The following is a 27,316-nucleotide window of genomic DNA, read 5'->3' on the forward strand; positions in this document are numbered from 1 at the left end:
GTGACAAGGCATAACAAAGTTCGGCGTCACAGTTGGAAAAACAAACACACACACACACACACACACACACACACACACACACACACACACACACACACACACTTTTCACTGAGGTGTCTCATTTCTGTAAGAGTTATTTACAAGTTTATAAATTACAAATATGGTTCAAATGGCTCTGAGCACTATGGGACTGAACATCTGTCATCAGTCTCCTAGAACTTAGAACTACTTAAACCTAACTAACCTAAGGACATCACACACATCCATGCCCGAGGTAGGATTCGAACCTGCGACCGTAGTGGTCGCGCGGTTCCGGACTGTAGCGTCTAGAACCGCTCGGCCACTCCAGCTGGCTTATCAATTACACTCTTTAGAAAAATATAAACTAACTAGGAAAATCAGCTAAGGTGTGTACAGATTGAATAAACTGTCACCACTTTAGTGACAATCACATTAGCTTCTCAAAGTGCCCCTGCCCCAAACCCATTAATAAATGAAACTTTAAAAAATCATATTTTTAACCATAACTTCCTTCTTTGCATCCTTCACATCTAACAATGGATATCAATTTTCTGACTGTCAAACTATGTCAAATTAAATATTTTCATTCACTACACAAATCATTAACTTTCAGAGGATCTACAATCTTAAATAAAAAGTTGTATGCAACACATTCTCACCTGTATGCCTCCTGTAAGAGTGGAATATTTTTCAAATTCAATAAGCTATGATGAATTCCTATTACTTCCTTCTGGATAAGTAGCGAAGGTGAAAAACGCAGCTCCAGAAGATATGATGATGGTCCTAACAACTTCTGAACAAGTTCTACGGGGAGATTAGCACTCACCTCTCTCACAACCTGCAACATCACATAGAACATGCTATACTGCCTACTTCGTCAGCAGGTGGGAAATGTCAAAGACAGAGACAGGGAAGACTTAACTAAATCAAACACTGTAATGTAATGAAACTATACATATACAAGTAGCAGCACTGGTTATTTAAACATAATTACTGTATATCAATTCTCATACATCTTTTTTTCAACAAAGTGCACAAAATTGTGAGATGACATGGACTTCCGCAACATAAAAACATGAAAAGTTTTGCTCCCTCTAACCACAATGCTGTCTCTCACATTGTTCTTGTATTGTTGCCTAGCTCGCACCCCCCCCCCCCCCCCGAATGGTCTGACCATCAAATTACCTATCACTGGCTGCAGCCCCTCCTTTCACAATGACCTCCATTTGTTCAGATTCCATCAGTCCTTAACCTTCACCACAGTCCTGCACAACCATAAAAATCAGGCCCAACATCTTGCAATACCTCTTCTCCATATGCAAAAATTCTCCTGTCTGCAATAAATTCCCACATTTATACTCTTGCCCTCTAGGAACTGGAGCCACATGCACAACACTACATCAAAAAAACTTTCCACCCTGTTCATTTTCTACTGTCACCCTGAACTACCACTACCTGTACAAGTGCCTCCAAACCTACCCCACTTCCCCTAACAGCAGCCAAGTCTGCCTCACAGACCTACTACATTTACCACACCCTCAGAAACTTCCTCCCACAACCACACGGATACAAAACAAGGTCATGAATCTTTCCTCCAAAAACTGTAGTTCCACAGAAGTATTAGTCATTTCCAAAGGTCTTACCTTTTACCCAACTCCCAAATTCAAACATGCTGGACTTGTTAAAGATCTACGCAGGGATAAATGATTGTCATAATAAAATAAGAGAAATCAGGGCTCCCAAGGAAAGATATAGGTGTTTGTTTTTTCCATGCACTATTCATGAGAATTATTATGAAGCTGGTTCAATAAACCTTCTGCCAGGCACGTAAGTGTGATTTGTAGAGTATCCATGTAAATGTGCTCTCCTTCTCCTGGTACCTAAAGTGGAAACACTTTATCCCCACAAACCCTACTAATCAGACTAAACCCAAAATGAGTACTGAATACTGCCTGACTCAGTTCATTCTTCCATCCAACTGTGATCCATCTCACTTTCCCCAAGTCACCCTGTCAACATTCCAGAATTTCTTAACCCCGAACCTCTCCTCACCATTATTTCCCAATTCCTTCAACATGGAAACCAAACTTACACCTGCAGAAAGAACTGCAATTCACCACCTAAAAACTGATCCTGACTTTACAATCCTACCTGTCAACACAGGCTCCAGCATTGTGGTTCTGAACCACAGGGGATTACCTCTGCCAGTTGTCAGATTCATCCACATACAAACCCCATCCCAGAAATCTGACAGCATCTCCAATCCCTCCATAGCCTCTCCCCCACAGTCTTTCCTGCAGTCCATAAACCCAACCACCCAGGATGTCCTATTTTGGCTGGTTATTGTGCCCCCACTGAGAATTTCTGTTGTTGTTGACCCATATATTCAGTGTATTACTCACAACTTATCTTCCTATCTGAAAGACACTAACAATTCCCTCCAGTGACACTCCACAGTTCTTGATTCTTTGCAACATGGCACATCACTGTTGATACCACTTTCCTCTATACTAACATCCCCCATTCCCACAGCCTTACATATATTCAAAGGAACGAAAACCATATGATAATATGTATCAGTGTTTCAAAAATCCCAGAAGGCTTTAGATTTAAAGCGGAATGTGAAAGGTTTTGTTTGAGACCAAAACCTCAAGAGGTTCACAGATTTTTTGTGAAAATGTACTTCGCCAGCACAAGGTCCAAAGTCGCAGTGCTGCTGTTTTATGCTATACTGTACATATATCAATACAATTTCTTATACTATAGAGTCTGTCATGGTGGTACAAAACTTTAAGGCAAATCTAGACAGTAATAAAAAAAGATGCTGAATTATTAAAATGCTTGAGTTTATAATATGAAAAAGGAAGAAATTGTAAAACAAGTACTGATATTGAAGTGAAATATAAGAATTATATCATGTATGTATAGAAGCATGGAATTTTGGGGAGGAGGGAGGCCAAGAAATGGTGTAGGCAGGAGGCAGGACAGAGGACGGAGGACGGAGGACGGAGGACGGAGGAGGGAGCAGGCACAGAGTGAAAGATGGTGGTTGCTTCGTAGGTTTTAACTTTACAGGCTCAAATCTACATAAAAATTAACTGTACCTTAGATATCATTTTCAGCATGGATATTGTGGTTTCATCATCAAACTGACATGCAAGTCCAAGTTGTCTATCAATGAGACTATATAAGAGTTCATTTCCAGAAGATGTTCTCGACTGCAAATATGACAACAGCAAACACGTGCTTTCATTTCCTACAATAAACAAACAAAAAACACATAATTTTGTACAAATTTCAAAGTTACAGATATTTAATTTTTGTTTATCATGTTGTTCAACTGTATACTTTTTGCTACATACATCTACAAGGATACGGACAACAAGACTTTTACCTAAAAACACATTCTTACGAATCAGCACTTACAACAATGCACCTTTCCAACAGTTTTTCAAAGAGTTGATTTCATCCCTTATACGTGAATTTAGATTTCACACAAAATACATGTTACTATACCATAACATCCTCACTGGACATTTCCCAGACACTTCTTTAGAGTACATGGACGCTAGAGGGTGCCAAATCTGATGAAAAAGTGGATGTCCCAAACAATGACTTTACACATTTGAGGCACATGCATTGTCCTCGTGAAAGATTGTTTTTTCTTCTCCAGGCTGCTTCTCACACAGTTTCCTTCCAACTGGTCCAAAAGACTTGCCTAGTATTGCCAGTTATTGTTTTAGCCTTTACTAAGTACACAATAAGAGTACTTTTCTTACCCCCATAAAAAACTAGTCATAAGTTTTCCGACAGATAAAATCAACTACAGCCTTTTGGTGCAAGGCTAATGTCTTTCAAATGAAAGTTTGATTTCTTTTGTTCTTGTGAGAGCAGAACCACACACAAGTCAGCTAGTCACATCATCAGAGCATGAATCATTTTTCAATGTTGGGCTGTATGCACATTGTCGGGTCACTGTAGCTAGGAACCACATATTTAAAGTGTGATGCCCTACTAGTATGTCATTCAGTATCTCTCAGCTTTATTTATACAAGTCTTGCCCTTTTTCAGTCTTGATGAAAAGTGGTTCCTTTGTATTTCAGGTGCAAAGTTTTTCTCATAAGTTAATAGTACAATGATAAGAATGACTGCCTGCACACTAAGTTTTTGGGGGTTTTCATAATGAGATTAATAATTTGTCAATGAATGGAGCTTTCAAATATTTATGAATTATAAAACACTTTGGAGAGTTAAAAACAAAATTCTTTACAAGTCCAATATTTGAATATTCTGACAGCTGACAATGACATAGAAACTTTCAACAATCATAGACTCTATTCAGCACGAAGAGAGATAGAACACTGAAAATCTAATAACAGGTGTGAGCAAAATGAAAACTGTACATAAGAATCAAAAGGACAATCGAGAGAGCCGTAAAATTTTGGGGCTAGGCAGTTCTAAACATCAGGAGGCGAAATTCCATTACTGCCAGAGGACATTAACATTATTGTGACTCTTCGGCTTTCCTGGCAGATCTGTTCAACATATGGCTCTCAGGTCAGCTGCTGAATCACACTGTTTAAATCCCGCAGTAGTTCTCTGAGCCAACTGCTCATCACTGTCAGACAGTGGCCGTTTGTTACTGCTGGCAAGTAGCAACTGGATGAAAGCTCTATGTCTGTTCTTTCAAACATATCCTAAAGAACAGACACCACACATTCATGTAATTCATACGCCTAGCTGATCAATGAATCCACCTTCTTCAGTGTGGATGCACAAATACGTCAGACCTCCTGTGGGAACCTCAGAGTAGCGAATGCGAGTACAACGGACAGGGACTGCAGATTGGTGGCGCTTGGTGGGAATGTGGATTGGCCATGAGGCATACTGAGATAGCCCGTGCAGTCGCGATAACACTGTATCTGTGATGGCTCCTAGCAAGTAGGAGATCCCAGGCTCTAATCCTGGCCCGGCACACATTTTCACTCGTCACCGCTGACTCCACATAATGTCCTGCTGCAGCTGACTGGCAGCGATCCAATTGAATTTATAAGTAGCATCAGCAATAAATGGTAGCTGCCACCTGATGCTGTCAAGCAGTTGACTTTAAAAAATATTGTGGGATTTACACAACATGATCTAGCAGAAGACCTAAGAACCATATACTGATTAATACAACAATGGAAAATCCGAAATGGAATGTAACACTATTATGAGAAGGATAGTCGCTACTCACCATGTAGTGGAGATGTTGAGTCGCAGATAGGCACAACAAAAAAGATTTCAGGAAGTGAGCTTCTGGCCAACAAAGTCTTCATTGCAAATAGACAACAAACAAGTGCACACATGTACGCACGCACGCACACACACGCACGCACACACAACTCACTCACATATTGCCACAGTCTCTGCCTGCTGAGTGTGGCCTCAACAGCCAGACACTGCAGTCATGTGTGTGAGAGTTGCATTTGTCTTTTTTTTATTTTTCTATTTCCAACTAAGGTTTTGGCCTAAAGCACTTTCTGACAGTCTTTTTGTTGTGCCTTTCAGTAACTCGCCATCTATGCTATATGGTGAGTAGCAACTATGCTTTTCATAATAATTAGAGATCAGATTATATGCATTTGCATGTTGCATATGCATATTTGGCTCCTTTTCACCAGTATTGCATATTTTACCTAAGAACCAGTGATAATGCATATTTTCACTCTAAGTTTATAATGTTTTAAAAATTTAGATGGGTAATCTCTAGCGCAATACAGTTGTGGTGTCTCTCAGATTGACTGCGACCTAGAACTATGTGCAATCGCTAATTGAGAGGTCACTGCCTAGCAAAATCATTACAGAAGAGGAACAGGAACAGGCAGGCAGAGTCAATGCTCCTGCTCCCACACTTGTGGTTAACCCCCTCCGCTGTCAGATCACAGGCATCGGCAACAATTAAATTAAATTATGCAAGCTTTTAGTCACATGTCCATTGTTGCAGTTTAGCTTCCTATTTACTTGTACTACACAGTTGAACATGTTTACAACGTGTAGCGTATAACATGTGCGCCATGTGGCCTGAATAAAGAAATGTTTCATGCATAGGTGACCATCCTGGAACATTTACATATGACATCGTCGAGTTTGCGAGAAAAAAAAATTCAAACTGACCAGCATTTCAAGATTAGTTTCATATTGCATGAATGCAGAAGAAAGGACCATGGCAACAACTTCTGACAACAGCAAGTTGCAGTAGCAGGGATTTGTCCAAAGGTAACCAAAACAGTCAGTTTAACATGGATCTATGTAAAGCATTCATTCAAGCAATATTCCTCTTCACAAATTTACAAACCCTATCCTCACCGGCTTCTTGCGCAAATATCGCTTAAATCAAAATATACTAGACGAATCAACATTGTGTAAAAATTACACACCAACAGTTTATGTAAATGTTCTGGGAGAAATAAGCAATGAACTCAAGGAAGGATTTCAGTTGATGAAACTACAGACACTTGTGGCCATTACATTGCAAATTTAATTGTAGGTGCTTTAAAAGAAAAGCTTCATTCTTCCTATTTAGCAGCCTGCAAAGAACTTCAAAAAGTAAATCATTCTACGATTACCAGATTTGTGAATGAGGGTATTAAAAAAATATTTCCAGAATCTTCTGCAGATGAAAGGGTGTTTGTGTTTATTTCAGATGCTGTTCCCTATAGGGTCAAAGCAGGAAAAGCCCTCAGAGAATTTTATCCCAATTTGATTCATGTGAGATGCTTTGCTCACCGAGTACATTGCCTTGCCGAAGAAACATGTTCCATGTTGGAGGTGTGAATGTAAATAAATTGATTTCATCCACAAAGAGAGAGAGTTTCTAAAGGCTCCTGTTCAAATCAAGACCTATGAAGAAAAACTACCAAATGTAAAGACTTACCTCCCAAACCAGTGGTACTCACTGGGGTGTGTGGGTCGAAGATGTATTTTTAACAATAAACATTTTGCAGCCATTAGAGGGGTAGTAAACAAATTCGACAATGCAGAGGCTTTCGCAGTTTGCCAGTGCAAGGAAGCATTTAATGATTGCGATATTAAAAAAGGTTGTGTGTTGAATCAATCTATTCAGTTAATGCATAAAATTCTAGTGAACTCCTTATTGCCAGTAGCCCAGGCTTTGAACCCTTGCATCAAATTGATATTTTATTAATGGGGATGGGATGGTAAGTGCCAACATAGTACCCAAATTCAAATACTGCCCAGTTACCTCAGTTGATGTAGAATGGTCCTTTTCTGCTTATAAAAATAATTTGAGTGATTGAAGACACGGTCTTACTACCGAATATTTGGAACAGTACTTGGTCATTTATGTTTACAAAAGCAGAAATATGTAAAATAAATTGTAAATGATGCTTTGGTCCAATAGTATTAACTAAAAGTTAATGCTGTTCAAAAAATTCATGATTGTATGCTGTTTTTAAACAAAATACTACGGAGGTTTTGAGAATGCCCTCTTCAAACAATACATCTACAAATTGGTCCTGTACATATCAACTGCTTTGCTGCAACTCATTTGCATCGCATCAGCTTGTTACTAACAACAATAGCAAAATAGGAACAATTCTTGAAGCACTGTATGTGTCCCCATTTGCAAATTTTTAAAAAATTATCCCAGAAAGGCCCCCTTCCTAACTTCTACCATAAAGTATTCAGAAAATTATATCAGCATTTTAAGTGTACCGATTTTTTGCTTGGCCGGTGCTCTCCCCAGTAACTGATATGCACAGGTTCGACTATGAGATATAATGCACACAGTAACTACCTTTTTTTTTCTTTTTTTTTTCATTATTATTTGATCTTGCGTATTTCGAAACTTCATGCATTTTAATCTTTTTTCATGCATATTTTAAGATTTTTATGATGCATACATATAATCTGGTCTCTGATAATAATGATATATTGATTAATATTATTCATGGCACATATTTTACAACAATGTCAATTTTTGACATACTCCGCACCACACTGAATGCAAGTAGATCACTTACAGAGTGCTTTTACTTCCAGCAGGGAAAGTATGTTTGGGGGTTCTGTCTAGCCATTTGTTAATCTTATGGCATACCTCTTCAGGAGAATGAAACTTCTTATCCACCTCTGTTTCTTTGGTCAGTCTCAGATATACGAAAATTACTTGTGGCAAAGTCTGAGGTCTATGCAAAAGAAATTCAGTGTATAACTTGCACAGTTGTTACATGGGCCATGCAGAGCCATGTAACAACACATGTAGTCAGTAATCCACAGCATCTTTATTTGAACAGAAGCCAAAAATGTGCCCTCTCCTCTCCCCCCACCCGTCCCTCAACAGACTGATGGTTCAAATGGCTCTGAGCACTATGGGACTCAACTGCTGAGGTCATTAGTCCCCTAGAACTTAGAACTAGTTAAACCTAACTAACCTAAGGACATCACAAACATCCATGCCCGAGGCAGGATTCGAACCTGCGACCGTAGCGGTCTTGCGGTTCCAGACTGCAGCGCCTTTAACCGCACGGTCCACAGACTGAGTTTGATGGTATGGTAATACTGGTACCTCCTTGCATCTATTACTCCAAGATGATCCCTTATTTTTCCTAAAAGATATCAGTATATACTTCCCTGCTAATGTCTGTTTTCAAAACTTTCTTGGTTTAGGAACTGATCAATTATGGCTTCATTGGTTTGCTCTCATACTCTCTCTGTGGCTTCATTAGTGTAAGTGTTGTTACAGGTATTTCCAGTCATTCACTCATTAGATACTTCACGTCCACAGCCAATCTATACATTAAAAAAATGTCACATTCAGCTCTTTATTTTGGCATGTTGTGCTCTGCTTTATGTTTAGTCCCAGTTGGTGCTAATGGACCTATGTTTTACATATGGTGACAATTCTTGTGGAGACAGTATCACGTTATTGTTGAAACTGGTGCTGTGGAGTTAAAGGAGTGAGGAACATCAATAAAATTATAATGCAAAAAACTAAAGGAAGAAAGCTAAGAGGCACTCTGAGCAGAGAAACTCAGTGAAAAGCAGTAGGTAAAATAATCCAGTATGAATTTTCGCTCTGTGGCAAAATGTTCGCTGATTTGAAACTTGCTGGCAGATTAAAACTGTGTGCTGGACTAGAACTCAAACCCACAACCTTGCCTTTCAACGGCAAAGGTCCCACGTGTAAGTCCCAGTCCCAGCACACAGTTTTAATCTGCCAACAAGTTCCAAATCAGAGGACAATCTGCTGCAGAGTGAAAACTAATTCTACAAAGAATCGCTTTGGCTGCACACATGCCATGGCTCTTCTGCAACATCCTTTCTTCCACAAGTGCTAATTCCGCTAGGTATGCAGAACTTTTGTGAAATTTGGAAGTAAGGAGAGGAGATACTGGTGAAAGTAAAACTGTGAGGGCAGCCCCCAAGAAGTGCCGGGTGCTCAGTCAGAAGAACACTTGCCCATGAAAGGCAATACAATCCCTGTCCAGCACACAGTTTTAATCTGCCAGGAAGTTTCAAGTACAGTAAACCTCTTTAGTGCATCTGCAGAAGTCTGTAAAAACAATATGAGAGGTAAAAACAAACTTGCTTGATGTCCCAAAAATTATCGTGCAATGGACAATCTTCATAGTCAAACCTACTAACAAGGGATATGAATTCCTTTGCAATGCAAATAGCGCAAATGATATTTCACATTCTCGCTGCAATGACAATGGCTTCAACAGATTTACTCAATAACACACAGCAGACAGGCACACATGGCAGAAGCGTTCAATACTAAGCATGCACATATGAGGCTGTAACTTAAAACACAGTTCCAAACTAACAATCAAAATTTGGAAGATAGTTTCACACACTGCATTATTCATGCATTACTTCACCGTGAAGGGACCATGAACAGCAGTTCTGGATGTCGTGTGATAATTAAAAACCCATGGAAAAGTCACTGCAACTGATAGGCGAAACGGCACGAGCAAAGTTTAATGAAAAGAGAAAGTAGCATCCAAACAAGTACAACAAAAAAAAGAAATGAAGAAAGGTTAGGGTTTAACATATCAAAAACAACTAAGTCATCAGAGACCAGACTGAACAAAGATAGGAAATGAAATTGGCAAACATTTAACTCGACTGATTTAGAAAAACCACTAACCATCACTAACATGGGACATGATCAGACAAGGATTTCTATCCCATCAGCCCTGAATGTTGATCTAGCATCTTAAGTACTGTGTTTCGTTACTCATTTGAGGTTATGGGCTGATATTCATCTAATTACTGGAGTGACAATGGACTCAAAGTGTACCTGGAGATGCTGGTGATTAATCAGCTAACAGTAGGTACTTTCAGTAATATGTGTCTTTAGTGCTGAATCTTCAGTCGCCTAATAATTTACCATCACAGTCTAGACAAATGTCATCATTCACTTCATTTCTCTTCCTCCTAATCTATCTTTGCTTTTGACATTGTCCTACACCTCTAAGCTGAAGCTGACACATATCTCACTGACGTACATTTGAGCTTTTACTACCTCTGACATGTCTCCCTTCATCTACATCTCCTCTTGTTCTTATTGCAGGTGCATCTCCTCATCCTTTCTTTCTAAATTCCCCGCCAACACATGCCTCTTTCTGTCGTGAGGGAGGAACTAACAGTTATGGAAGTCACCATAGTTTACTGTACTTATTTATTTGTTTACTGGCAGTATTCCGAATTCCACCCCCAAAGTTAAGTCGTTCTGTCTCCTTGTAATTTTTCATTTTGTAATTTGTTATTAAAATCAGTTTTCTCACATATAGTTACTTATATGGATGCATTATGGGTCCTCTGCTACATTGAACAACAAAGCAGGTTTGGCAATACAGTGTTACAATTGCCTGTTTGCTTGTGAATTTGTAAGGATTTTTCCACTGGTCTTGTGATTAGAGAAATTCATGTTCATATTGTTTCTCTCTCTTTCTATTTGTCATGTCTCTGTCCAACAATGTCCCGCCTCCCTCCACCTTCCTAAGAACATCCCTGTCTGCTCACACAGGCTACAGATTTGCTTTCTGCCAAGCAGTCTGTTATTGTTTCTGCAAATAGTTTTAGTTTATCTGCTAGGATCACTTAATTATATTGTGAGAAGTTTAACAATTATCTGTTGACCTTTAAGTCCATACACAGTTTTGATTCTTAGAGCTCAAGCTTCGCTTTTGGAGCTATTTTTTTCTCCACTGATTCATTAACCTTCTGCCCATCCCATCCCATCCCATCCCATCCCAACCCATCCAGTATAGGTACTTCAAAAAGTAATTTAATAGCCGCAGTTCTATGTATAGTGTGAAAATTTGTATTCATAACAGATCCACGACAAGCTACCAATATTCACTACTGCACTTAAGGAAACTTAACATACGCATTACAAAGCTTCATGTAAACCACAACAAATTTTTATGTCCTACCTGCAGCCAACACTTAAGCATATTCCTGAAACTGGCACTTATTGATGTGCAGAAAACAACAGAATGTGAAAGACTTACCTGATACAATAAGATCCTGATTTGAGAACATCTGAAGTACATTTACAACTGTATGAAGCATTTTTGTGAAGCAATTTATTAGGAAATTCCAAGCAATTGTTGGTGATACATTAGGATTTAGTTGTTCACCTAAGCACTTCATGACCGTATTGAACACCCTAAAAAGGAAAAAAAATGTGTTCTGTAAAAGAATATTTGTGAAAATAAGCTATCAACATACTATTTAGTTTTAAATTATTTTCTTTCACTGATTTTTCAGTTCTTTCCTGGAAAACTTTACTGAGGCTTCATAAACACACAGTTGTTCACAACACTCTTCCATGGAAAGTTTGAACCATTGTTTTGTGTAACCAGTATAACTTTCTACCCTTTACATAAAAAATGATATTTATTAATAAGACTGTAAATAAAGGTTAACATTTCCTTGCAGCTACTGACTAACTTAATCCAGTTGTAGATTAACTATCATAACAGAACATTTAAAGAAAGTGAATATTATGATGGACATTATTCATATTCATGGTGTTCATGCTACACACACACACACACAGATGCTGTGACTTACCAAACGAAAGCGTTGGTATGTTGATAGGATACAATAAAAAACACACAAACACACACACACAAATTTAGAGCTTTTGCAACCTAAGGGTGCTTCATCACAAAAGAGGGAAGGAGAGGGAAAGACGAAAGGATGTGGGTTTTAAGAGAGAGGGTAAGGAGTCATCCCAATCCCGGGAGTGGAAAGACTTACCTCAGGGGGGGGGGGAAAGGGACACACACAAACACACGCGCACACACACACACACACACACACACACACACACACGGTGTGTGTGTGTGTGTGTGTGTGTGTGTGTGTGTGCACCCTTCAATATATCCTCTCTTCCCGTTACCCACCAGGCCTCAACCTCTGCTAATTTCAAGTTGCCGCCGCTCATACCTCACCTGTCATTCAACAACATCTTTGCCTCTGTACTTCTGCCTCGACTGACATCTCTGCCCAAATTCTTTGCCTTTACGTATGTCTGCTTGTGTGTGTGTGTGTGTGTGTGTGTGTGTGTGTGTGTGTGTGTGTGTGGGCGGGCATGCGCGCGCGCAAGAATGTGTACCTGTCCTTTTTTCCCCCTAAGGTGGGTCTTTCCACTCCCGGGATTGGAGTGACTCCTTGCCCTCTCCCTTAAAGCACGCATCCTTTCGTCTTTCCCTCTCCTTCCCTCTTTCCTGATGGGGCGGCCGTTGGTTGCGAAGGCTAGAAATTTTTTGTGTCTATCAACATCCCAACGCTTTCGTTTGGTGGGTTACATCATCTTTGTTATATAACAATCATAGAGGGAAACATTCCACGTGGGAAGAATATATCTAAAAACAAAGATGTAACTTACCAAATGAAAGCGTTGGCCTGTTGATACATACACACACACACACACACACACACACACACACACACACACACACAAAATTCAAGCTTTCGCAACCAACGGTTGCTTCATCAGGAAAGAGGGAAGGAGAGGGAAAGACGAAAGGATGTGGGTTTTAAGGGAGGGGGTAAGGAGTCATTCCAATCCGGGGAGCGGAAAGACTTACCTTAGGGCGCACACACACACACACACACACACACACACACACACACACACACACAACACACACACATACATATCCATCCGCACATATACAGACACAAGCTACAATACATCATATCATTACATACCTGTACCATCACTGGCTTGTGTTTGTATATGTGCGGATGGATGTGCACGTGCGAGATTGAATACCTGTCCCTTTTCCCCCAAGGTAGGTCTTTCCGCTCCCAGGATTGGAATGACTCCTTACCCTCTTCCTTAAAACCCACATCCTTTCGTCTCTCCCTCTCCTTCCCTCTTTCCTGATGAAGCGACCTTGGGTTGCGAAAGCTTGAATTTTGTGTGTGTGTTTATGTTTATTTATGTGTCTATCAACATACCAACACTTTCGTTTGGTAAGTCACATCATCTTTGTTTTTACATATATTTTTCCCACGTGGAATGTTTCAAAGTTCTTCATATACCATATTTAATAATCTGCAGCTATAGAGTGATTAAAATAGTAAACTGGTACACACAAATATTAAAATATTTATGTAGACAACAGCAGCAGCAACAGAAACAATAGTAATGAAGATCACAAACTGTACACAAGGATACAGAACATCAAGTATGAGGAGTGACTGAAAAGTAATGCCTCCACCTCTGTAACTCTTCAACAGTTGGCAGCATTGTTATGTGGCAGGTACTGGATTGTTCCGAAGCCTCTTCTTTACAGCTCCAGTTGGCAGCAAGCCTTAGCATTGAACGGTTGTGTTGTTAGAGTGTAAAGTAAGGAACCCTGCACAGATTGTCAGTAAATGCAATTTAAACAATATGCAGTCATTGAATTCTTGATAGCAGATGTACCCTGCAGGAGATTCATCAAAGAATGAAAGCAGTTTATAGTGAATGTGTTGATGTGAGTGCTGTGCGTCATTGGGCGAGTAAGTTTCGAGATGTTGAGGTGGGAACATTCGATCTGCATGACAAACAAAGAGTTGGAGATCCTGTGACAGCAAACACCGAGTTTCACAAGCAAAATGTTGACAGATTGATTCAGGACAACCTTCGTATCACTCAGAGAGAAATTGGAAGCACAATCAGCATTTCACAAGAATGTGTGTGTCACATTATTGCTTTACTTGGCCATTGGAAGATCTGTGCACAATGGGTACCCCAGATGCCGACTCCTGAAATGAAAGTGCACGGACTTGAAATTTGCCAGGAACTCCTCTCGCGTTACGAGAATGAAGGTGACACCTTTCTCCATTCAACTGCGACAGGAAAAGAAACATGGGTACACCATTATGACCCGGAGACGAAACATCAGTCTATGGAATATCGACACAAAGACTCACCCCCAGAATAAGAAATTCAGGACACAGCCCTCAGTTGGAAAACATGGTCACGTGTTGTGGGACGCAGATGGTGTTATCCATAGTTATTTCCTTGATTGTGGAACAACAATAAATTCAGAGCATTAGATCACAATGCTGCGAACTCTGAAACGACAGTTAACAAGAGTCCAGATGAAAAAGGGAAATGTTTTCCCGCAGCATGATAATGCCAAACCACACACTTCACGTGCCACCACAGCAGAACTTTCGAGACTGAATCTCACCACCGTACAGCATCCTCCATACAGTCCAGATTTAGTACTGTATGACTTCCATCTGTTCGTGATAATGAAAGATGATCTGCGAGGACTTTATGCTTCAGATAAAGACACTGACAGAACTGAGACACTGTGGTTGCAGAAACAGAGTGTCAATTTCTTCCGTGATGGCTTCAGGAAACTTTTTCATCATTGGCAGAAATATATCCAATTGACTGGTGATTACGTGGAAAAGTGAATATTGGTAATTAAAGATTACATAATAACGATTATTCCTGCATTTGATTTATTAATATATCCCCATCCAAACCCAATTAATGAAGGTGGAGACATTACTATTCATTCAACCCTCATATAATGGAATAAGACTTCATATTACAGAGGGGTGTTGTTGGGAATTAAATTTTTAAAAATTAAAAAAGTAAGGAGCTGCGCTATTTTAAACAGCCATCAGCTCCTTTTCAAATAACAAGGAATTTATTTTCATGATCCATTTGCTTGTCTTACAAAGTGGGAACGTGTTTGTTCACATATAATAACTATAAACTTCTATGACTTATTTCCTTTTGTACCTTTATAAGCACTTTTCCATTAATTTTGTTTGATTTACTTTCAACACTTATTTCTTAATGCACAGGAGTTGGCTAATTAAACCCAACAATTCATGCAGAACTGTCTTATAAGTTACTGTTGTGTGTGTGTGTGTGTGTGTGTGTGTGTGTGTGGGCGCGCGCGCGTGCGCGTGGAAAGGGACAGGGGGAGGGGCGGAAAGGGGGGTGGGGTGTAAATTTTAATAAAGGTGTATGCGAAGTAATAGTAAGACAGACATTATTAGAAATAATGCAAATCTACAAGAACTTGTTTTAAAACTGTACGCTATAGCATTGAAGACTCAACTGAAAACCAGTGTAACCACTATCCACAAGACAGTATTTCACCTATCAGGTAGGCAGGCACATTTTTACGTGCTGCTCACCATCACGTTCATTTGGTGAATTGTTATCTAACGTCATACATATTATCTTCAGTACCAGAATTCAGATGTGGAAAGTCAATATTTGGAAAGAAAACAGCCACCAACTATTCCAAGCAAAAAAAATAGAAGACATAAAACACAGTACAGCTTGGACTTCTCTGAATCTGATAATGATTCAGCTTGGAAGCCTTTATGCATTATTATGCCAATCATTCTACCATTTCTGTCCAACTGTCTGAAGTTTCATAAAACTTAAAGCCACAGCAGCTTGACCAATATTTGAAGCATATTTCTCTTCATTGCAAGGTGATTTTATTGCTATGCTACTAGTAGAATTGTTTGTATACAAAAACAAAGTATTATTTTTATGCGGAGGGGGCAGTGAGATTTTGAAAAGGGAGAGTGGTGACGGGGGGAATTTGAGGGAGAAGGGACAGAATGATTTTCATAGGGAGAGCAAAGGTAGATTTTCTATGTTGAAAATCCCAATTCTCTTGTACAATTTTTTTTTTTTTGTAGGAGTGGGGAAATTTTGCTTTTCTAGTGTGTTCATGGCCAAAAATTATTATTTTAGTTGATGTCTCACTTATTTAACAGCTATTCCTAGTTTGGTTAGATATAAAAATTAGGCATACTCGAACTGCTGACTTCTGCTGTTTGAGAAATTATACGCAGTCATGAAATGTTGTTACAAAGTGATTGCCAAAAATTTTAAATAGTTAACTATAAACACTGTTTCTGCTGAGGTAAAAAGAATACACAAGAGGATCACAGACACAGCAACGTGTGATCAATGATTCCTCTTGCATATTCTCACAAACACTTGCATTCACAAAAAAAAAGTGCTGATCTATACTCACAACAACAAATGTTGGCAAACTTTACATTACTATTCACAAGAGAAAACTATAAACTATTAACGTAGGAGACAGGAACTCAAGATCAAATCCTTTGTATGGCTAGCAAACATGCGTAGGAATGTAAGAAACTATTTTAATTTTCAGGAGTATTAGTGTCATCATCAGGGAGAAAAGAGGGATTGATTGTGGAAGTTTCCAAAGAAAGGGTAAGTCACTACAACTTCAGAATGAGAAGGACCCACTGGTATTCCTTTTCTTGTAAATTAATTAACAGACAGTAGAGTACTGTACTCATTTCACCTGAGTCCATGAACTACTACACATGATTCCCTCTCAAGTACAATAAGGATGCTGTCAGATTTTTATGAACACTGGATTTGGGAAAAAAAAATTTCTACTCACAAAGATCCCCAATGGTAGATACAAACTTAAAATATGACTCAATAACTTAAAAGGGCACAGTCACTGGCATTAAAATCACTAGCCATAGTAGGTGGGAGGCAACAGCCAGACACATCTCAAAAACACATATGATCAGAGGAATTTCCCCCCCCCCCTTTTTTTTTTAGGGCGCAACTTCTATGGTCATTAGCGCCCAACCCGTGACTTAGGAAACAGTAAAAAAACGAAATTGAAAACCAGCAGCAATGGGAACAAAGTCATAAAATTGGAGAAACTAAAAGCAGAAGGATTGCTTAAAAAGCCACTACAGAAAGGGGTTGGTTGTCCCCAAAAAAGGCTTCAAATGACTGACGTCATTTCACTGTCACTAATAAATTGGAGAACGCGGTCGGCTGAGCGCGTGTCATCTGCTAAAATCGACGATAGATCAGGCGATAGCTGTAGATGGGAGCGTAACGGATTAAAATAGGGGCATTCAATTAAAAGGTGTCTTACCGTCCACAGCTGAGAGCAGTGGGGACAGAGTGGGGGAGGATCGCCGCTTAAAAGATGTCGATGGCTAAAAAGACAGTGCCCTATCAGGAGTCAAGCTAAAATTACCTCCTCCCGACGACGCGTTCGGAAGGAAGAGGTCCAAGCGCAAGGAAGGGCTTTCACTTCCCGCAATTTATTACGGGGAAGTGTTGACCAATGCGCGTGCCATAAATGAGCAACTTTGCGACATAAAACGCTCCGGAGATCGGTGAAGGGAATCGACTGAATAGCTGGCCGAGGAAGAGAGACTGCAGCCTTGGCCGCTATATCGGCCGCCTCATTCCCACAGATACCAGCGTGTCCCGGGAGCCAGAGGAACGCCACCGAGACGCCCCCCAAGTGGAGCAAGCGCAGACAGTCCTGAATCCGGTGGACCAGAGGGTGCACAGCGTAAAGAGCTTGGAGACTGAGGAGAGAGCTGAGAGAATCTGAGCAGCTTACGTACTGTATCCGCTGATGGCGGCGGATGTAGTGGACAGCCTGGAGAACAGCGTAAAGCTCCGCAGTATACACCGAACACTGGTCGGGAAGCCGAAATTCATTTGGGGTGTCGCCAACAATATAGGCACTCCCTACACCTAATGATGTTTTCGAGCCGTCGGTGTAAATAAATGTGGCGTCCGTCATTTGTGCACGTAGAGCAGCAAATGCCCGACGATAAACAAGTGTAAGGGTCACGGAGCAGGCAGATCCGGGGACGGAGCCAAGGCGGTGCTGTACCCCAAGTTGTCAAGAGGGAGCAGTTGACGGAAGCAGACTCCCGGGGGTAGTAGGGAGGAGGAGCGGCATGCATACCCTACATCAAAGGAGGCGTCGAAAAAAAGATCATGGGCTGGATTAGCAGGCATGGAAGACAGATGGCTAGCATAACGACTCAGAAGGACTGCTCGCCGATTGGACAGCGGAGGTTCAGCAGTCTCAGCATAAAGGCTTTCCACAGGGCTGGTGTAAAAAGCTCCAGACGCTAAACGTAATCCACGGTGGTGGATAGAGTCGAGACGCCGAAGAATAGACGGCCGAGCAGAGGAGTAGACTATGCTTCCATAATCCAATTTCGAGTGCACTAAGGCGCGATAGAGGCTGAGAAGGACCACTCGGTCCGCTCCCCAGGAGGTACCATTCAGGACACGGAGGGTGTTAAGGGATCACAGACAGCGAGCCGAAAGATAGGAAACGTGGGAGGACCAGCACAGTTTTCTGTCAAACATAAGCCCCAAGAATTTAGCGACGTCTGAAAACGGAAGGTTGACAGGACCTAGATGTAAGGAGGGCGGAAGAAACTCCTTACGTCGCCAAAAATTAACACAAACGGTCTTACTGGGTGAGAAGCGGAAGCCGGTGTCGATGCTCCAAGAGTGGAGGCGATCGAGACTTCCTTGAAGACGACGTTCAAGAAGACTGGTCCGTTGAGAGCTGTAGAAGATCGCAAAATCGTCCACAAAGAGGGAGGAGACAATCCATAATTGGATTTATGGCGATGGCAAACAGTACAACACTCAGCACGGAGCCCTGGGGTACCCAATTTTCTTGGGAGAAAGTACGGGAGAGAGTAGTGTTCACCCGCACCCTAAATGTGCGCTCTGCCATAAATTCGCGAAGAAAAAGGGGCAGCCGGCCTCGAAAGCCCCAAGAGAACAGTGTGCGGACGATGCCTGTCCTCCAACAAGTATCGTATGCTCTCTCCAGATCAAAAAATATTGCTACCGTTTGGCGTTTCCGGAGAAAATTGTTCATGATATAAGTGGAGAGAGCAACAAGATGGTCAACTGCAGAACGATGCTTTCGGAATCCGCATTGGGCAGGTGTTAAAAGACTGCGGGATTCCAGCCACCACGCTAGACGGTAATTCACCATACGCTCCAAAACCTTACAGACAGTACTCGTGAGAGAAATGGGGCGATAGCTAGAGGGGAGATGTTTGTCCTTTCCAGGTTTCGGAACAGGAACGACAATAGCTTCCCACCATCGTCTGGGAAAGGTACCGTCGGTCCAAATTCGATTATAAAGGCGAAGGAGGTAACGCAGACTATGGGTTGATAAATGCAGCAACATTTGGACATGGATACCATCCGGTCCTGGGGCGGAGGAGCGAGAAGAAGAGAGTGCATGTTGGAGTTCCCGCAAGGAGAAAACAGTATTGTAGCTTTCGTGATTTTGAGAGGAGAAAGCAAGATGTCGCACTTCCGCTGCACGTTTCTTCGGGAGAAACGCTGGCGGGTAATTTGAAGAGCTCGAAATCTCAGCAAAGTGCTGACCCAATGAGTTAGAAATTGAGACGGGGTCCACTAAGGTATCATGCGCGACAGTGAGCCCAGAGACCGGGGAGAAACTAGGCGCGCCTGAGAACCGTCGAAGCCGAATCCAAACTTCCGAGGAGGGAGCGAAGGTGTTAAATGAGCTAATAAAGAATTTCCAGCTTGCCTTCTTGCTATCGCGGATGACGCGACGGCATCGCGCACGGAGCTGCTTATAGCGGATACAGTTGGCCAAAGTAGGATGGTGACAGAAAGTGCGAAGAGCACGTCGCCGCTCACGTATTGCATCACGGCATGCCTCGTTCCACCAAGGAACTGGGGGGCGCCGGGGCAATTCGGAGGTGCATCGTATTGAACGTTCCGCAGCTGTAAGAATAACGTCGGTAATATGTGTGACCTCATCGTCGACGCTGGGAAAGCGACTGTCATCGAACGTCGCTAGAGACGAAAAAAGTGTCCAATCGGCTTCGCCAAACTTCCAGCACCGTGGGCGCATATATGGCAGTTGAGGCTGCAGTCTAAGGACACATGGAAAGTGGTCACTCGAGTGTGTATCATCAAGGGCGAACCATTCGAAGCGCCGAGCTAGCGGAATAGTACCGACCGCAAGGTCCAAATGAGATAAATTTGTCGTGGAGGCAGACAAAAATGTGGGGACCCCAGTGTTGAGGCAAACTAGATCCGCTTGGTGGAAGATGTCTAGCAATAGTGAGCCACGTGGACAAGGATGTGGAGATCCCCAAAGCGGGTGGTGAGCATTGAAGTCCCCAACCAGCAAATAGGGGGGTGGAAGCTGACCAAGAAGATGAAGGAGATCAGCTCGTGCCATTGGTGTGGACGATGGAATGTATACAGTACAAAGAGAGAATGTGTATCCAGAAAGGGAAAGACGGACGGCGACAGCTTGGAAGGAACTGTTTAAGGGGATTGGGCGATAATGGAGAGTATCATGGAGAAGAATCATGAGTCCTCCATGGGCTGGAGTGCCTTCAACAGAGGGGAGGTCATATCGGATGGACTGAAAATGAGGGAGAACAAAGCGGTCATGGGGACGCAGCTTTGTTTCCTGAAGACAGAAGATGACCGGCGAGTAGGATCGTAAGAGGATCGACAATTCATCCCGATTGGCTCGAATGCCGCGGATATTCCAGTGGATAATGGACATAGGGTGAACAGAAAATGGAGGAATGTGACCAAGGGTGCTGTCAACTCAACGACTGCTCAGAGCTTGCGACCGACAACATGGAATGGCATTCAGCCGAAGGCAGGAGATCCTGATCCATAGGTTGGTCAGGAGCAGCTCCTGCCACTAGCGATCAGCCGGTTGACCGGCCACCAGCAGTGCGCCTCGGCGACACAGAAGACGGCCGAGGGCGATTTCCGCCAGGTGGTGCCGTAGATGGGACACGCCTTGGCGGAGAAGGAGAGGAACTGGGTTTCTTTGTAGCCTTCTTGGAAGTATGATGTTTCGATGAAGGAGGAACCGATGGTTGGGAAGTTGTGGTACCTAAAAGCTCTTCACGAGTATGCTCTTTTTTCGAAGACTTGGCGTCTGACTTTTGGGCTTGAGATTTAGCAGAACCCGACGAAGGGTGAGCCATAGAGTGGGCAGGCGAAAGTGGTGAGGTTGAACGGGCGATCTTTGCGCTGGCCGATCTGACGACCGTGATACTAAAGGTGAGGTCGCAAGTCTGCGTGGCCACCTCCTATGTTGGCCGAGGGGAAGCAAGGACAGTGCTGTATTTTCCTGTCGGAGGCACAGGGGGCTGTCGACTGACGAATAATTTTCAAGCAGCAAAGGTCGACACCTTTTCCTTCACTCTTATTTCCTGGATGAGTTTTTCGTCCTTAAAAACGGGGCAATCTCGAGAGGAAGCAGCGTGGTCACCCATACAGTTGATGCAGCGAGGGGATGGAGGTGGACAAGCACCCTCATGGGCATCCTTGCCACACGTAACACATTTGGCCGGATTGGAACAGGACTGGCTGGTGTGATTGAACCGCTGACATCGATAGCAACGTGTAGGGTTTGGGACGTAAGGGCGAACGGAAATTATCTCATAGCCTGCTTTGATTTTCGATGGGAGTTGAACTTTGTCAAATGTCAAGAAGACAGTGCAGGTTGGAATGATGTTCGTGCCAACCCTTTTCATAACCCTATGAACAGCCGTTACGCCCTGGTCAGACAGGTAGTGCTGAATTTCTTCATCAGACAATCCATCGAGGGAGCGTGTATAAACGACTCCACGCGAGGAATTTAAGGTACGGTGCGGTTCCACCCGGACAGGGAAGGTGTGGAGCAGAGAAGTACGCAGCAATTTTTGTGCCTGGAGGGCACTGTGTGTTTCTAACAACAGGGTGCCATTCCGTAATCTGGAACAAGACTTTACAGGACCTGCAATTGGGTCGACACCTTTCTGAATAATGAAAGGGTTGACCGTGGAGAAGTCGTGACCTTCGTCAGACCGAGAAACAACAAGGAACTGTGGCAACGATGGAAGAACCGTCTGTGGCTGAGACTCAGTGAACTTACGTTTGTGAGCAGACATAGTGGAAGGTGAGGAAACCATTGCGGAAGAATCCCCCATGATTACCGGCGTCTCCGATGGCGCGCTCCTCCCTTGTGGGGGCCCTCACTGAGGGCACACCCCCCTTAGGTGATTGTTCACACCTCAGGTCACACCTCCCGACAAACGGACGGAGGGACCAATCGGCACTTTCGGAAGGTATCAGCTCGGGTAATCACCTCTCCCTGGGCCTGGCCGTTACCAGGGGGTACGTACGTGTCCTACCTGTCTACCCGGGGCGGGGAATTACGCGTTACCCCGTCACCGGCTACGCATGGAAGTGCGTGGGTCGGCCTTCAGACACGCACAGGGAGGAAAAAAGAGAAAGGGAAAGGAAAGAAGAGGGGTCTCAAACGCCGCAGCGGAGAAAAGTGCAAAGAGAAGAGGGAAGGAAAGGAGAAGGACAGAGGAAGGACGAAGACTTACAAGTGTAGAAAGCAAGGAATTTGGAACAGTTTTGAGCGTCCGTCTCTGGACGTAGGCACAAACCATACTCCCAGAGGGGGAGAAAGGGAAGGAAAGAGCCAGAGGTGAGGGGGGGGGGGGGGGCGAAGGTGGGGGATGGGGAAGGATGCGGAAAAGGAAGGTATGCAGCCCAGAAAGGAAGGAAGGCCACATTAGCTTGGGGTCCCGTGCTCGCTACACACGTATCCACAAAAGAGTTGTGGACCCCCTGGGGGGGAATTTCCCATTTGTGTCAGTATAACGGAATGCAGAATGTTTAGAAAAACCCATACCTGTAAGGATGCTATCCCCTTTAACTGCGAAATATGGAGTGGTGTGAGAAGACATTCCACCCCTAGTTTTGAACACTATCAGTAGGTAAGCAAACAACATGTTTACTACATCCAGTGTTTGGGATAGTTGCATCTAAATAGTTTCAACCTGTGAAACACTTATGGACCACTGTCACGCATGGGTCAAGGAATAGTCGAGATATGTGAGTGCATGTTGGAACTGTGCATTATTGCACCTGCATAATAGTGTTGTGTATACCAACATAGATTACACATAATAGAGGGAGATGGTATGGCTGGGCCTGGTGAAGTTCTTATCTCTGACATTTCTCATTTTGCACTTTACATTCCTGCTCAAAATATGAAACAACAGCGGAATTAGTTGTGTGCCAGCGAGTACGATGATCTGCTGTGGCACACCAATTACCGGAATCAATGTTCACATTCATTAAGTTGTATTTTAATTCATCCTTCTAGCATTATAGAGGAGCGCCACAGAGCCTCCTAGCTGCGCTAAATTCATTATACAAAATTTGTTGAGAAAGTCAGTTGTTTCTCATCTGATGGAGATGCCAAACCCATCCGATTTGGTGACAAATGACATGGCTTTAAAAGTTCATCTTCACCTTCTCAAGAACAGATATGTGTGATATGAAGCCATCCTATTTGATGTACACAATGTATCTCAGCTTCAGTTGGTTGAACCATTCCAGTTTCTTAAGACCTCGGCAATATAGCATCCAGTTTTTGCAACTATAGAGCCATCAGTTTGGTACATAGTGTCAGGTCTTTATTCAGAAAGATCTGATGGTGAGGCATCCAAAGGCAACATTGGAAATAAGTATTCTGATCTTAACATGATTTTCTGATGAACAATTCATTGATAGTGTACTTCCTCGTTAGAGGAAATCATCTACTTATTCCAAAGGTATGCTGGAAACAAGAGATATTGAAATCCCAAGAAGAGAGTTACATTCTATAAGAATGTAATTAAAGTAAACACTGACTCAAGGAACTGACGTGCCACAGGGGAAGATCTTACTCGCTTGCACACAACTACTTCACCTGCAGTTTTTAATTGTGAGTAGGAATGATGTAAATTGGATAATGAAAAATGTCAGACATACAAACGTTGCCCAGCCCAGCCACACCCCCACCCTCTATTATTTGTAATCTATGTTGTATACTCAACACTACTATACAGCTGCAATAATGGAGATATCCAAGTTGCAGCAATCAGATATCTCTACTCTTCCTTGACCTATGCTCAGCCATGTCCATAAGAGTTTCACAGATGGAAAATACTTAGATATGACCTGCCCAGACACTGGATGTTGTTCTCTTTGCTAACCCTACCGTTGCTCTCCCACTCCCTCTACCACTCTGTCTTATGTTCTCCCACTCCCTCTACCACTCTGTCTTATGTATCGTTTCTTACCAGTCAAAATTACAAAAATTTAACAGAAAACTAAGGGAATGAAAAATTCCCAGGTTTTCCCCAGTTTTCTCTTGGATGAAAAAATTCCCGGGTTTTACCCAGATCTCCCGGATTATATACACCCTGCATCCTAACCTTCATCTTAAACAATTTGAACATGGGAAACCTAAATCTGTGTAGCCATATGGCAACCTGAAGTACTATCCTGCTAAATGTAGATCAAGTTAGAAAAGGATAAGGAATGAAAGCAGCCGTGTCCTTTCCGAAATATAGTTTGCCTCTAATAATATGCGGATTCCACAAAAAGCTAAGTTAGGATGGATGGTAAAGAATATGAACTCCATTCATCATGACTAAGTAAGAAACTTGCACAATCAGCAACTAGATCCCAAACAGCCCAAGTTTGTAATTGATATTTATTTCTGTTTATAAATTTGTACTTCATACTACGCAATATATGTGTAAGAATACAGAGATCTACTATACCATCTGCCCAAGTATTCTGTAACATACACCTCACCAACAACTTTGAAAATGACAGTCATTTCATATTCTTAGATTTTTTCAGGAATATTCCTACTATAATGTTTAGTTTGTATTAGCTCCGTTATGTTTTTACAACATAACAGAGAAACATGCAACTAGCATTTTCCATATCCTTTCTTTCTGAATACGAAGTATGGAACTACTTCACAGATATCAGTCACTGGAAAAGTAACACTTAACTAATAAATTGCTTACTTGATAAGTGAGGTAATTTTTGCAACACACTGCTCTGGAGTCATCGGCTGTTCCCCATCAGCAGGAGAAGAACGTCCAGAGAGAGGCAGAATCATTTCTTCATTGTAACTCTCCATATCTTCAAGAAATTGTGTTAGAAGGGTTGTCGAAAACTGTAGATCAGCTACCCAGAATTGTGCTAACCTCTGAAGGCTTTCAGATGCATACTCTATCACATGACGCTTCTGGGCAGTGTCAATATGCCAACCGACTAATATATCTACAGTGTCCTATATAACAAAACAAAAAAGCATAATTATACAAATATTAATTAAAAAGTGCACACAGTTAGTTGCTATTGGCATACTGCTCACTTGAAAACAGAAATTCATGAAAAATTCTATGAAATTAATTACTGCAAAAACTGTGACAAGCACATACAAAACTGAGTGCATTAAGATAGTGTCTCACTGGATATAGACAAACTTGAAGATATGATGTAATGAGCTGTTGACAAGGCTACTGAATGTAGGTGAGTGGAAACTTCCATCACCATCAGGGAACTACACTATACTGTGTACCAATGCAAGACAGGATTCCCAAATATCTGCACCACTATCCTATGATCAAATTGGTTTCCCTTTGTTACTTTCTTACCTCATTACATTACACAGTGTGCGTCTTTTGCTTTCCCTACTTTCCTTGCTGTCTCCCAAACTACAAACTTTCCACCCACTTATCATGCACTGATTTCTGTGGTACCCTTAGGGCCGCAGCTGTGTTCAGTACATGACAATGTGCTTCCATGGACCACAGTGCTATCTCCAAACACCCATGAGTATTTTCACAAGCTTTATTGGCCTTCCCTGCATAATATGTATATTTGCCTACCCTAACAGCCCACTCCTCTCACATAAGCATGGACATGCCATAAAAATATCATGGCTCCTTCTTCTGAACTCATGTTTACTCAACACTGCACCCAAGTATCATCATCTTTTTATTTCTATTTCAACTTTGATCTTGTCACATTTTCACATCTTAGTCATTCCATGTCAATTTGCCTAGGTCACCCTGCTTGACCATCACAGATTTCACTGAAATTTTATGTGAACATTCATTCATGTCCCCAATGAACATTGGTAAAGCTTAACACTTGTTACAGGAACACTGAGAGATGTAGTCATTTGTTTGACTTCATGCGCAAATATTTGCACAATGAGCATGAATTTCTGGTGAGCGAGCTGTTATATCTCAGGCACTATTTTATTGAAAGAAATGAAACTTGGTCATCTTGTACACTTTTATGCTTTCTCTTAAGAAAAGAATTGAATTGAATTTTACGAGTCACTTAAAAAAAAGAGAGAGAGAGAAGAAAAGAGAGAGAGAGAGAGAGAGAGAGAGAGAGAGAGAGAGAGAGAGAGAGAAGAAATTCGACATGACTTCCAAAAAACCAGTATGTCCTATAAAACTTTCTGAATTGGGCTCATTGTGATGATCATGGTTTTAACCACAAAAAGCATATTTTATTATCCAGCATGGGCTGATAATTCTAGATAATTTGAATCATTGGGTGTGAAAACTGCAGCATGAAAATAATGTACACTTTTGATTCTTACATATCATAAACACTTGCTGAACATGACACTTAATACGCAATAGGTTGGTAGCACAAGAATGTGGAATACAAAGTATCAATCACCTACTATTTTCCTATAATCTACAAATTTGTCGAAAATATGCCTATTTTTGCAGAAAGTAAAAAATAGGGTATAATCAACACTTCTTTTACAAAAACCATTTTCCATTAAAGCTTCAAGACCTTTAACACTCAAAAACAACATGTTTTAAGCTCCCCACCGCACCAGAACAGTGGGTTTAACTTGCAACATGGGCTAACAATGCTACATAAATTGAAGCAAACTAGCCGGAAAAATTGCACTGAGAATAAAGTTTTAACTTTGGCTTCTTATATCTTGTTGATTAAAGGCATGATAAACATGAAACTTTGGACATTACAACTTAGTAACATAAGGTTTCTCAATATAAAATACAAGTCACGTACTGCTGTCTAAATTTCTAGATCATTAATTCAAATTTGATTTTC

At 41.8% G+C, this 27,316-nt stretch overlaps 1 protein-coding gene across 1 annotated transcript in view; it reads right to left on the reverse strand.

Annotated features, from left to right (window-relative positions):
* Positions 1–27,316, reverse strand: part of LOC126253189 (serine/threonine-protein kinase SMG1) — a 395,243-nt gene that overhangs the window by 267,591 nt on the left and 100,336 nt on the right. Inside the window, exons 7-10 of the mRNA XM_049954353.1 lie at positions 25,231–25,499; positions 11,541–11,698; positions 3,126–3,277; positions 681–859 (exon numbers count right to left, since the gene is read on the reverse strand). Coding sequence (XP_049810310.1) covers positions 681–859; positions 3,126–3,277; positions 11,541–11,698; positions 25,231–25,499 — 758 coding nt within the window. The remainder of the gene's footprint in view (positions 1–680; positions 860–3,125; positions 3,278–11,540; positions 11,699–25,230; positions 25,500–27,316) is intronic.

This window comes from Schistocerca nitens, chromosome 4, assembly GCF_023898315.1.
Source record: "Schistocerca nitens isolate TAMUIC-IGC-003100 chromosome 4, iqSchNite1.1, whole genome shotgun sequence".
NCBI lineage: Eukaryota > Metazoa > Arthropoda > Insecta > Orthoptera > Acrididae > Schistocerca > Schistocerca nitens.